This window comes from Nannobrachium achirus, assembly GCF_963921795.1.
Source record: "Nannobrachium achirus genome assembly, chromosome: 12".
Classification (NCBI taxonomy): domain Eukaryota; kingdom Metazoa; phylum Chordata; class Actinopteri; order Myctophiformes; family Myctophidae; genus Nannobrachium; species Nannobrachium achirus.
In genome coordinates, this window is record NC_137832.1 from 57,408,778 (window position 1) to 57,422,937 (window position 14,160).

The 14,160-nt window shown below is 42.9% G+C and overlaps 1 protein-coding gene across 1 annotated transcript in view; it reads right to left on the minus strand.

Moving 5' to 3' along the window:
- The window catches only part of LOC308295111 (DNA repair protein XRCC4-like), an 89,127-nt gene that overhangs the window by 16,732 nt on the left and 58,235 nt on the right, over nucleotides 1-14,160 (minus strand). The window contains exons 6-7 of the mRNA XM_080738079.1: nucleotides 12,467-12,628; nucleotides 11,502-11,572 (exon numbers count right to left, since the gene is read on the minus strand). Coding sequence (XP_080594205.1) covers nucleotides 11,502-11,572; nucleotides 12,467-12,628 — 233 coding nt within the window. The remainder of the gene's footprint in view (nucleotides 1-11,501; nucleotides 11,573-12,466; nucleotides 12,629-14,160) is intronic.

Here is a 14,160-nt window from a genome sequence, read left to right on the forward strand (position 1 = left end):
CTGTTACACACCATTATAATGTTCTTATTTTGATCATAAAAACCAATTACTGAATGTGTATGACACTGATGTACTATGACACTATGACTGACACATTATGAGTCCACTAGTACTAGTGGTTCTCAAATGTTTTATTTACAAGGACCATCGTAACTCTGAGAGTTACAGGCCTGTCATTCAGGACTCGCTCTTTATGTGTTTCTGGTAATGTTATTGTCCACACATTTTGTATTTCCGTGTCCACCACAAGTCATCAAGGTCGATGACAAATGGAGTATGTGTGTGTGTGTGTGTGTGTGTGTGTGTGTGTGTGTGTGTGTGTGTGTGTGTGTGTGTGTGTGTGTGTGTGTGTGTGTGTGTGTGTGTGTGTGTGTGCGTGCGTGCGTGCGCGCGTGCGTGTGTGTGTGTCCGTGACTGTCCCCGTATAACTTGAGAACTGTATGTCCTGATCGACCTCTAAATTCCTGCGGGTGTTGCTGACGACCCGGGTTCGATCCGAGTACCTTTTAGGCCCATATATGGAGATCCTTGTATCTGTCGGTCTGTATCTGGTAATAAGAGGTATTTGCTGTCAATTCTTTTAGATTTTAAAATATTGTATTCTCGGTTTTATTTATGAATAATCCTTGGATTCTGTGAAAGGGGGACCACAGTGGAAACTAGAACTGCATCTGTTGAGGTGCCAACTTGCAGCTTGTGCACAAGTAGGCCATGTATGGCCTACTTGTGTGCCATGAAGTGCGCTCTCAACACAGGCATCACCACTGGCATCACCACTGGCATCACCAGGAATGCTAGTCCTTGATTGGGCTACGGGCTTAAACAAAGAAGAACAAGTCTGACTTCACTTTGTTAAAAGGACACGTTTAAAGGACAACTTTGTTTCTTTACAACAAGGGTTCATACTTTAGATTGTCATTAGAGAAAAGAAAAGATGAGTGCTAACATGTTTTCATTTCTTTCTTTCCATCGTTTTAGTGATTTTAACGATTTTGATTTGCATTCATTTCAGGTTGGGAGCATGCATGCAAGTGGCTAAATATGTATTTTTAGAAAAAAAAGTAACAAAGAAATTGTCAGCTTATTGTGTCTAAAAATACATATTTAGCTACTTGTACGCATGCCCCCCACCCACTGAAATCAAAATACAAAAATGGCTAAAACGATAGAAAGCAGCAAATGAAACCATTTTAATGCTCATCTTTTCTTTTCTCTAATTACAAAATATGAACCATTTTTGTAAAAAAACAAAAGTAGTCCTTTAACTTTGTCTAAATACATTGTCGCTGTCGGGCATAAAAACCTTTTATGTGTTTTATTCGTAAATGAACGACCTACTTGATCCACATTACAGCGTCACACAAAAGCATCAAAGGTAGCAGGTCCGCAGACTCGAAACGCTTATAGATCTGCTACTTTCGAATGTCTCTTTCTGGCATGTCTTGTCAAGTCGCATGCTCCAGGAGGGCGGCGTTTACGACGCGTGACTCTCTTTTTCTTCCTTTGTCCACAGATTGCTCCTCTGTCATTATTAAGTCATCGTTATAATCATCATGACCTCAGTATGTCATCATTATGTCGTCATTATGTCATCATTGTGAGAATTTGTGGCATCATTGTGGCATCGGTTATAACTGCTCGCAATCACCTGGAGGCGATATAAAACTATATAGCCATTATATAACCATTATTTTATGCTTTAACTATTACAAAATAGTAGATTTATAAAAGCTCACAGCACAGTGCCATGCTGCGAGCTGGTAGATCTACTATTTTGAAAATTTTTGAAGTCTTTGAATATTTTTGACCCGGTTCTTCTAGATCCTGTCAGTGGTGCTCAAACTTTTTCATGTCAACCTCCATCTCAAAATATCAAAGTATCAGGGACGCCTGATTATGGATCCCACTGGAGAAGATGGATGGAAACGGTATGGAGCGCTCGTTTTCATCGGCGTCGGCAGGTTAGCTACTCACCAGCGTCGGCATGTTAGCATTTCACCAGGTTAGCATTCATCAGCATTAGTTTTACTGAGGTTAGGGTTAGTTCTTAGAATATGGACACTAGAGTTCAAGTGGTTAATATAAAAAAGGAGATAAGATTTGGAGGACGCCCTGTAGTAACTCTGAGGACCCCTTAGGGGTCCCGGACCCCCTGTTGAAGACCCTTGTACTAGGGCATCTGAAAGGGGCCTTTGTCATTCTAATCAACTAGAAGCTCGGCCGCCCGTCTAGTCGGGGACCGGCCTACTCTGTAAATAGGGAATGAGTGCCCCACCCTTTAATGCAAACCCAATTATACCTTTTGTCATAGGACCCGTTTTCACCATCTGTTTGCCTGTGTGCATTCATGCCCATAATTATATGGAGATATCTGTATCTGTCTGTCTGTCTGCGTCCATTTTATGCCCATATATCAAGATCTCTGTATCTGTCTGTCTGTGTCCCTTTATGCCCATTATGGAGATCTCTCCATCTTTCCCAAGTATGCCGGTCTCCGACCTAGACGCTCGAAGGGCCCGAAGGGCGGCCGAGCTTCAAGTCTAAAATAATTAGAATATTGTGTAAGCATGCAGATGCCATAGCACACCCGGTCCCAAATCATAACTGACTGCAGAAACTTCCCACTGGACTTCAAGCAACTCTGACTTCAGAAGGTTGACATTTCTCTATTATAAATCCTTGTTCTGAGTGGTCTCGTGTAATATTGTAATATTTTGAAATATGGACGTCTGATATTCATGAGCTGTATGCCACAAAAATTCAAAAATGTTAACAACAAAGTTTGGAATAATTCAATGCATGTGCAGTGCTCCACACATTAAACAAATGGGTCGCGTTTTGTTAGTCTCTAAGTCAGTGGTTCCCAAACTTTTGAGCTTGTGACCCAAAAGAGAGTGTGTTAAACAGCAGATCTGCAAGCAGATCTACAAGCTCACAACTGAGAGCTTGTAGTTGAGACCTTGTAGATCGGCTATTTTCACTACTTCTTAAACATGACTTGTGTTGTCTAATTTATGGAATTTCTTAGACGCTTATTTTATTTATTAATGAAATGACTGAAATGATGAAAAATCATTTACGTTTTTTTTCCCATGAAAATCTTAGCTTTTGGGGGAATGTTTTTTGAAAATGTTTTGAAATAATTAAAAACTAAAATTAAGGGACCCATAAAAAATTGTCCGTGACTCACAAATGGGTCCCGACCCAGTGCTTGGGAACCAGTGCTCTATAATCTCTCAAGAACAGATTCCCAAAGAAGAAAAAAAAACATTTTTTTAAATTGTTTCTGCCGATGGGTTCCCAGATTGCTCTCTAGGTGATTAACACAGCTCTTTTTAGAGAGACTAACGAACTGTGGCTATAATAAGTGTTATATGGAACGAATGAATGATTTTAAACTGGACAAACTGTATCTATTGGCTACATTTGTAAGCACTAAAACTTTGTGAACATTGGAGCAAAACAGATCTAGGTTAGATTCATGATCAGCTTAAAAAACAGTTACAACTAGAAGCAGTGCTCTTCCGAGCACAGGTCTCCACCAGGCCACACAAATCGGCCTGTTATAGCGCCACCATGAGGCTGATTTAAAAAATGTGGGGCAGAGGTTCTGAATTAGCATCCAGGGAGTGTGTGTGCTCAGTTTGGCAGCGATCGGGCCAACGGCGCCGGAGATTAGCTGGTAACAACCAGGCCACACAAATCGGCCTGTTATAGCGCCACCATGAGGCTGATTTGAAAAATGTGGGGCAGAGGTTCTAGATTGGCATCCAGGGAGTGTGTGTGCTCAGTTTGGCAGCGATCGGGCCAACGGTGACTGAGATTAGCTGTTCACAAACTGCGAGGACGCACAGACGCACGCACGGACGCACGGACGGACGGACGGACGGAGGGGAAAACATACTCTCCCTCAGCCTTCGGCTGGTGGAGACAATAATACGTTTTCTCAACTCGTTCATAGGAACACACTTCTCAGTGTTATCATAGAATAGTTAACATTCAGTAACCCTCCGAGGTTCAATTACGCTGAGGACTTAACAGTGTAGATGGTGCGGTCTCAGACATCTCATGAGTTATCAAACTGGACTTATCAAAAAGGATTGCTCCTTTAACATACTGTAACACACAGGCAACAACACAAGTATGGCCTGGCTCCCGCTCTGTGCTGCGAGCCAACTAGGACACGCCCAGAAACTGTTGCACCGCCCAGATACTGTAAACACATACGCACGCACGCACACACGCACGCACGCACGCACACACACTGCACACACAAACTGCACACACAGACAGTAAAGCCAGATTTATAGTGTGTCACGCACCGAATAATATTCTATTCGCAACGCGACACGCCATGACATGACATTGCAGATCTGCTATATTATAGCAGATCTGCAATCTCCTGACGTGTCGCGTTGCTCGTCGGCGTGGCCTTGTAGATCTGCTATGAACCTGCGCGACACTGCAACTATGACCTCTTGGTCTCCACTCTCCACTGAATTGCCAAAATTGAAATTCACACCTGACAAATGCCCTTTCATATGTCTAAAATGTGACTAAAGTTTGCTGTCAAAATGAACAGTGGTGTGAAGACGCGTGGCGGTTGTGTGTGCATGACAGAGACGGAGAGCAACTGACAGTGACAGCGCAGCGGGTCGGACAGCATGCAGCGCTGGACACCACTCATGGAAATGCCTGGAAAGCCGCGTACAAAAAAATTAAAAACAGTGTTTCGGGCCAAACGATGAAGTGCAGAGGCCAGCAAACCCTCAACGACACACACACACACCCATCTGTACGCCTCATCTATCTCTGTTTAAGACTGCATGCATGACTGCAAGACCGCAGAGAGATAGAGAGCAGGGACATGCTGGGCCCCTGATTCAGCCCGGGAAAAGAGTTGGAGAGGCCCTTGTTGCGTGCTATAGAGAGAGATCTCTCTCTCTATGGCGCTGCTGCTACTCAAAGATTTGCCATTTCAGATCATTTCAGTGACAAGCCAGTGGGCCAATAACATGAGTTATATTTCGTCGTTGTCGGGTGGAAACCTTGTATGTCCAAAACCGTTTGTTTTGTATTTATCATTTAAAAAATGATTTAAACTAGTGAAAACAGCCGATCTACAAGCACACAACGCCTCGCACCGTGAGGCGTTGTGTGCTTGTAGATCGGCTGTTTTCACTACTTTTGTGCGACGGCCTTGTATGATGAAGCAGGGCTTTGCGAAAAAATCTACAAATTTGAAACTTGGAGATACAAGGTTTCTGCCCGACAGTGACGATTTAATTTGTTGGCCACCCAGCCCCCAAAATGGAACGAAGGCCGACATTTTATTTTACATTTTTCCCTAATGGCTTGGACCGTTCCGGAGTTGTCCCGCTTTTCCTAATGGCCAGCACGTCCCTGATAGAGAGAGAGAGAGAGAGAGAGAGAGAGAGAGAGAGAGAGAGAGAGAGAGAGAGAGAGAGAGAGAGAGAGAGAGAGAGAGAGATTTTGGGTCGTTAAAGCGTAAACGTGGTGAAAGCACAGAAACCAAGACACACAGGGCAGTAACAGGGTGGAGATGCTGATGCAGCTCATCACTCAGCATCGTTCAGTAACCGACGCGGTGATGAGGAAGAGTCCAGCATCACAACATCATCACAGAGGTTGTGCAACACCACAGCGCTCGTCCCTTCGGACGTGGTTGCATGTCTTTAGTTTGGCTCCCCCGTTGAGAAGAAGCAAAGCAGTGTGTGGTAGAAAGTAACTGAGTACATTTTACTCTCAAGTGCTGGAGTAAAACTCTTAGGTACATTTACATTCTCATAAAAAAGAGTATTTCTACATTGTGGTATTGCTTTACTTGAGTAACAAACGGTCTCTGTTTGCTGGAAACCTCATGTCCAAAACTTTTACTTTTCAGGAGGATAACAAATTTAAAAACGAAACAATAAACAAAACAAAAACAAAACAAAGAAACTGCAAAAGTAGCAGATCTAGCGGTCCAAGCGCATACCAAATAGGCTCTGATACCTGACAGCGCGTCACGGGTTTGAGTCCCGATCCCGACGGCCTATACTGTACTATCAATAAAAGCAAAAAAAAAAAATACAAAAATATATTATAAAAATAATAAACGTTTGATGCTTTTGTGTGTATATATGGAGATACGCGGTTTCGGCCCAACCGCAGTGGTGGAAAGTAACTAAGTACATTTACTCAAGTACTGTAGAAAAATTTGCAGTATTGATACTTTCACTTAAGTAAAACATTTGAGTACTTTTCCCACCACTGCCCCCAACAAATCTGAGTAATCCTTGTACTGCTGATGTGGTTCTACTGCGTCTGTGGCGTGGGGAGGGGGGAGGGGGGAGGGGGGTATGACTCACAGACAGATCCCTCACAGCTCTTTTGACGCAGGCGGCGCAGAGACCACCTCGAAACCCTGAACACCAACCAGGAAAGCCAGTGGGTACCTTTAACGACTAGCCCACTTCCCGGAACCAAGAAACTATAATCACCCCTGAGAACATAATACGTACCTGTGTGTGTGTGTGTGTGTGTGTGTGTGTGTGTGTGTGTGTGTGTGTGTGTGTGTGTGTGTGTGTGTGTGTGTGCATACTAGTCTTACTTTACCTATGGAGGGCCAGAATGTCCCATGTTGCATCGCGACGCATTGTGAGCTTTTATATCGGCTATTTTCAAATGGCCGGACAGTCTGTAGGGCTCAAGTGGTTAATGTACAGTATGTTTAATAATCAATCTATATCAAGGAACTGGTTGGAATAACGTGTTTGTTCCACACGCTATGTTCAACTGGGGAAATTCCCCCCCCCCCCCCCCCCCCCCTGTCAGGTGAAAAGAAGCACTCCTCATGCATAGAAGAAAGCATGAGGTCAGTCCGTTGTCTCCCCAGGTTGGCAGAGGGAGTGTAGCGCCCAGGATTAGATAATTGAGGTGAAAAATGGGTTACAAAATTGTGGGATGAAAATGTATACAAATAAAAAAAAAAATAGAATCAATATATGTACAAAGTAACTACTGTGGTAACTAAAGTGTTTATATAAATGCAGTGGCGTAAAAAGGAAAATATTTGCCTCTGATATGTCGAAGTAAAAAAGTATTGGGAATTGGAAAGTAAAGTACAGATGCCTAAAGATTTTACTTAAAGGGATATTTCACTTTAAAAAAAATAATTTCCCCCCTTCCAGGACCTTCCTATACAAACCCATTATAACTTCAAAATCCATTTTAACCATGATAGATTCAATTAAAACACCTGTCCTTTTTTCTGGTGACTCCTAACACCTTCCGAATACGTGAGCAGGCCGTGTTTTTTCGATAACATTTTTCATTGATTTCTAAACATTTTTGGGGGAAATGAAAAGTATTAAATTCAATAAAAGATTATACAAAATAAATGAAAAAGGTTATCGAAAAAAAGCTGCCTGCTCACGTATTCGGAGGGTGTCAGGAGTCACCAGAAAAAAAGACAGTTGTTTTCATTGAATCTATCATGGTTAAAATGGAGTTTGAAGTTATAATGGGTTTGTATAGGAAGGTCTTGGAAGGGGGGAAATGAATATCAAATATCTAAATACTGAATGAAGAAATTCAAAAACTGTCCTGGGTGTTCCCAAAAGCCTGATTAGACGATAAAATGACAAAAAAAAATGTGAAAGTGAAATATCGCTTTAAGCCCATTACTTGAATAAATGTACTAAGTTACTGTACTCCACATCATCATCATCATCATCATCATCAGCCTCAATCAGGCTGACCTATGACATCACAAAGCACTGACGGGAACGGGGCGTAGTAAACATCTGCCCTGGTCCAACCTCCCCGCCCCGCTGTACTGCACACATGTTGATGAAGCGGGGCAAGGACACTTAAACTCCTAGAGGAGGCAACTGTTGATTTGTGGCTGTTCCAGTGTTCGTTTTGACAACACATTTCAGTATAGTCTTTTGAATACAAACTTGTTTAGTTTTAGTCATATTTTAGTCATCAGAAATGTTTTAATTGCATTTTGTTCCATTGGCTCTCATCCAGCCACGACACATTTATGATCTACAAGCTCACAACGTCTCCCAGTGTCAGGCGTGTGTTGTGACCATGTAGATCGGTATTTTCACAACAGTAACCTATGTACAATTCCCTGTAAATGTGGGAGAGTCCTGCAATGTAGAAATACAAAAGTGCGGAATTCAACATTTTCTTGAGTAAAAGAACAAAAGTATTGGTATCAAAATGTACTTCATGTACCAAAAGAAGAAAGTACTCATTATGCAGAATGTCCTATTTCACAACCTTTCAAAACTATATTGAAAATAGCAGATCTAAGAACTGTGTGAGCTTGTAGATCGGCTCTTTTCAAATGGACGAAATGTAGAATAGGACTGAAGTGGTCAATGGATGTTTTGTAATAATAATCAAAATCTACAAAGTTACAAGTAACTAAAGTTTTCAAAATAATTGTAGTGGGAGTAAAAAAAAATCCTCAAAAGTGTACTTATACAGACAGTACTTGAGTACTTAGCTATTTTCCACCACTGGCTATACCCCCCCCCCCCCCCCCCTCCTCCCCACACCCCCCCGCCCCCCCCCCCCCTTCACAACTCACCGATCTGGAAACCTCCTTCGCATGAGCATAAAATGTGTCAATATTAATGTGTTTTTGATTATGATTTGTTGTTCCTCCTCCTGAGAAATGAATGCTCAAATGCAGCGACTCCCCGCCCCCACCCTTTCATTCGTCCCAACTGCCTCAGATGATTTCTTAGAATATCTGCCTTTACAGTCAATTTATTGTTGGATTTAAATGACAAATGTCATCAAGTGATTACAACAATATAAACAAACACACACACACACACGCACACGCACGTGAGCACACACGCACACACACACACACACACACACACACACACACACACACACACACACACACACACACACACACACACACACACACACACACACACACACACACACACACACACACACATCCAAGTGCCAAATTTGTTCATGATGGACGTTACGCTTGAAGGAAGATTCTTGTTTGTTATTTGATTGTGAATAATGAGCGTACAAGGACACAATTAATGATGCAGAACCAACAGCACACACACACACACACGCGCACACGCACACGCACACGCACACACACACACACACACACACACACACACACACACACACACACACACACACACACACAGGCAGGGGCGTCACAAGGGGAGGGGGGGAGTGGAACTGAGTTACTAGGGCCCAAGGTGGAGGGGCCTCCCTTCATTATTTTATACTTTAGCTATTGAAAAATAGCAGATATACAAGCTCACAGCGCGGCACCGAGTGCTGCCCCTGGACCTAAATATTTTGAGATGGGGGTTCCGTGGCCAAATACATATCATTTTGAGGGTCCTTCACATGAAGAAGTTTGAGCACCACTGACATAGAAACATAGATTTTTCAAAAAAAAGTTAGAAGGACTTGAAATATTCAAAGACTTGCACACATTCACGATTTTTCAAAAATAGCAGATCTACAAGCTCGCAGCGCGGCACTCGGTGCAGCGCTGTGAGCTTGTATATCTGCTATTTTTCAATAGTTAAAGCACAAAATGTGAGTGAATCCTTGTACCCAGGGCCCAGAATTTGGTGCGACACCCCTGCACACAGCAGGCCCACGTTCCCCCCCCCTTCCCGCGGTGCATTGTGTGAGTGTTGGTGATGTTGCAACATTAAAGTGAATGTGCAGCTTTGTTCCATTAGCTCTCATCCAGCCATGACACATTTACAACCAGCGCTGTTCTCTGGCTGCCTCTGCTCATGGTGAGGATGAAGAGGACTGCTGGTGGGCACTTAGTAGTTATAGGACTATATACTCTTATGGTTCTCAACCTGGGGGTTCAGGCCATGCAGGGACCCCCATGAGTCTTCCAGGGGGTCCCCAACACAGATAAAAAAGATCACGAGTTATAGGTACCACCTAATGCAGTGGTTCGACCTTTTTTCAGGTCGTAGCCCCATCAAAATAATCATATGTCCTTGGCACAAAGAAGTTTGAGAACTGCTGAGTTAGAATCGGCCTCAGGCATTAATGGGTTGAATCAACACTGAGGATTTCACTGCTTAGACCAGTGTTAAGAGATTGTGAGTTGTTGTGAGTTTGTAGATCGGATATTGTTTGCGACCAAGTATAAATTCGGGAAAAGCATCATTTAGATTCTAGTGTCGGCTATTAAAAAATCAAACCTCGGTTCGAAGTGGAGCGGTGAATTTGAGCAGTTCCAGGTAAAAAAAAATATATATATATATATATATATATATATATATATATATATATATATATATATATATATATATATATATATAATTGAATATTGAATATACATATTTTGGGGACCTCTCTGCGGGTCTTGACCCACAGATTGACAACATTAACCTCCCGTGGCAGGGGGAAGAGAATAGAATAGTCCCTGACTTTTTTTTCACCAATTTATATATTGACATGTGTCAATTCTTGATTGCCCGTGGCTCGCTACGGTGGCTGCATGCTTCGTGAGCCTCCACTCTAGCGGCTATCACGGGTGTGTGTGTGTGTGTGTGTGTGTGTGTGTGTGGTAAAAGTCCGCGCATGCGCAGATGCCGCCGTGCTGACCAACACAATTTGGACACACGTTAAAAGTCCGCCCATGCGCAGATGCCGCCGTGCTGACCAACACAATTTGGACACACAAAGCCACACAAAGGGAGCTGTGCTAGCACACCGCTCCAAAAAAGTTGCTCCCTAACCCTTAAAAACCTACTTTATGTCTACATTTCTAATCCTAATCCCAACCTGAAATTTTACCTAATCTTACAAATCTGACTAAAGAAATGAAGCGTCAGCGTTAGTTTATGCAGGACATGGGAGTCAAGTTGCCGTCCAGCTGTAGTCAGATGTCAGTCAGCTCTGTTTTCATTCCTCACTCTCATATCAGCTGGTCATTACGTCACACTGTCATAGTCCAACCAAAGCGCTCACTCAGTAAGAAAGGCTCCTTCAAATACGGCTGCTTGGTTTCTGAAGCTCAGAACCATTCGCTGCTAGCTGCTGCCCTCCTCCACCCTAGCCTCCACCTCGCACGATCAATACGGTTAAGCTCAATACTCGTGATTGTCTGATTAAATTGTCTGTCTGTTAAGTGCATGTCATGTATTGTGAAGCTCAAATTCTGTTACTTGTCTAAATGTCATTGTTCTGCTATTGTATCCCTATGGGGGGGTATTGCTTAAGCGTTCCCTGATTTTGCTTAGCATGCTTAGAAAAGCTTTCACAAATTTCAGGGAGCATCTCCAAACGTGGAGCCCTTCAAACGCCAAGATTAACTGTATTCCATGTATGCAATAAATGACCAAATCTACTTGCCAAGATTATCTGTATTCAATTTATGCAATAAATTGTTAAATTTACTTGAGGTGAATGTTCCTGCCTGAACAGACATTTCTCTTGGTTTAGAGAAACACACACACCTGTGATGAGGAGAGTGGACTCCTGGGATGAGGCGGTGCTTCCTCCTCCAACCTCTGTCATCTCTCCATCACTGGAGGACAGACGGAGAGAGAGAACGAGATAGAATGTGTGACGGAGGGAGAGAGCAAGAGAGAGAGAGAAAGAGAGAGAGAGAGAGAGAGAGAGAGAGAGAGAGAGAGAGAGAGAGAGAGAGAGTAAATTAGCCCTCATCAACTTAATAAAATCTTGTATGGGGTCCCAACCTGGCAAAAGATATTGTGGGGGTCTCCGTGGCCAAATAAATATTCGTCGCTGTCGGGGAAGAAACCTCTTATCTTCATCATATTATAACTTTTTTGTGTTTGTTCGTAAAATCAACGCTCTGCTCCGTGTAGGTTGACTACAGAGTTACGCAAACGCATCGGAAGTAGCAAAGCCGCGAGCGACGCGTTTCGAGCTTTGAAAAAAAAAGGTTTATTCTGCATCACTCCGATTCGCTTGTGGGGGTGCAAAAAAAAGCGCACGGGTGTCCTGGAGTTGGAAAATAATCCCTGTCCACTCGCGATGATCCACTCCACTCCACCAATCAACTATGGCTTTGTTTCCATTTAAATTCCCAAAGAAAGGAAAAAGCTGTTTTTGTTCCGGTTTTGTCAGGTGACCTTCCGGTAACCCCAGGGCTCCACCAAAAAGACAGTGTCGTGCCGGCGTAAAAAACTTAACAGGGGCGAATTGGGAGTCCGACGCCGGCACCAAACGCAGTGAGTGGAGCACCCTTCATTAATTAAAAAGGGAACGTTCCCAGCGTTGACGCTGACACGCCGCTCGATGGCTGCAGTGGAGCCGGGGGCTTTAAGCTAGCAAACAGCACCAACAGGCGTCAAAATAAGGATAGGTCGTCAAAGTCGTCGCTGGCGGCCTTGGACCATTAGCAATAAGTGGTCAAACATACAGTATGGACTTGAGAAGCACTGTGACCTCTGACCTGTGTCTGTCCGTGTCCGTGGCGTCCTGGCCGCCGTTCTGGAGGCGTTGGACGGAGTCCTGCAGGGCTCGGATCTTGGCCTTCTTCTCGTTGAGGACCATGACGAAGCGGGAGTACAGAGAGCTCTCCATGGACTCCTTCTGCTCCACATGCTGCTGCATCCTGCACGCACACACACACACATACACACACACACGCACAGAGTAGGACTAGATTAGTTTTAAACGTCATCCCTTCCCATGTAAAGTACTACATGGATTTCGTTGTTGTCGGGTGGATACCTTGTGTGTCCAAAACCGTTTGTTTTGTATTTATCATTTTGAAAATGATTTAAAATAGTGAAATAGCTGATCTACAAGCACACAACGCCTTGCGCGACAGTCTTACAGGGCTTTACTTGACGAAAAAACGTACACAAAAACGTACACATTTGAAACTTGGATACAAGGTTTCTGCCGGACAGGGACGATTTGTTTTCATATATTTTAACATTTCTTATTTAAAATATATTATGTTGATTTCATGTATTCTTTTTCTTTTAACAGTGTCCAAAATAAACAAATTAGTTTTAATTGTATTATGTTTATGTCATGTATTCTTTGTCTTTTAACAGTGTCCAAAATAAACAAACCAATCAATCAGCCATAAAACTTTCTCTTGTGAGAACCAGGACAATGGTCCTCACAATGTTTCTCAAACTACAAACACAGGAGGATGATAATTGTATAGCTCATAGCTAAAATGGAACCATTCTTTTCTACTCTAATCCGTGTCTCATAGGAGGGCTGCGGACAGTTTAGAGTGGCATCATCATTAGGACGTTTTTGTTTTCCTTCATCTTTTACAACTTTTTCATTTTCTTTTCTTATTAACGCAAGAACAATGGCTTCCATTATGGCACGCTAAACTTCCAGGAATTGAAAGCCTGCCGTTTCTATTAGCTTGGATTCCTTGGTCGATGATGTCACTGGTAGGCGGGTTTCTGAACTGTCCACGGCCCTCCTCTGAGACTGAGAAATGGGTACCATAATACAATGAGCATTTAGTGAGGACCAATTACATGAAGATATGGGTTGAAAAATGGGTGAAGCCGTCCCTTTTAAGGGAGAGTCTATGAAAACGGTCTGAGAGATGATGATGATGATGATGATGATGATGACGGACCACACCCCTGTCCAGACATGACCAGTCTTCCTCTGTGCCCAGTGGCAGCTCTCCAATCATTAGAACACACACACAAATACATTACGTGAGGTCAAATCCGGTCTGACAATTTAGTAGGCAGTGCTGGACCATAATTAATTAAGTACATTCACTTGAGCTCGTAGATCTGCTATTTTTAAAATATTTGAAATTATAGTTTGTTTGTTTTTACATATATCTTCTTGTCTGGCGGTCCATGGCACAAAATATTTTCAGATGAGGGTCTGCGGCCAAATATATTTCAATTTGGGGGTCCTTGACATGAAAAGGTTTGAGAACCACTGGTCTAAATTATATCGTCTCTGCCATCCACTTCAATTAGAAACATTCAAAACTACATATTTATAGTTATCGTCATAATTATCGTGCTCTGTGTGATCGCCCACTCAACAGCTCACAACATGTTGCTTTGTGACACAATTGTGTGAGCTTGTAGATCAAGTAGGTCGGGAGTGGCTTATTGTCGGTATCAGCCGATAACACGCAGGAGT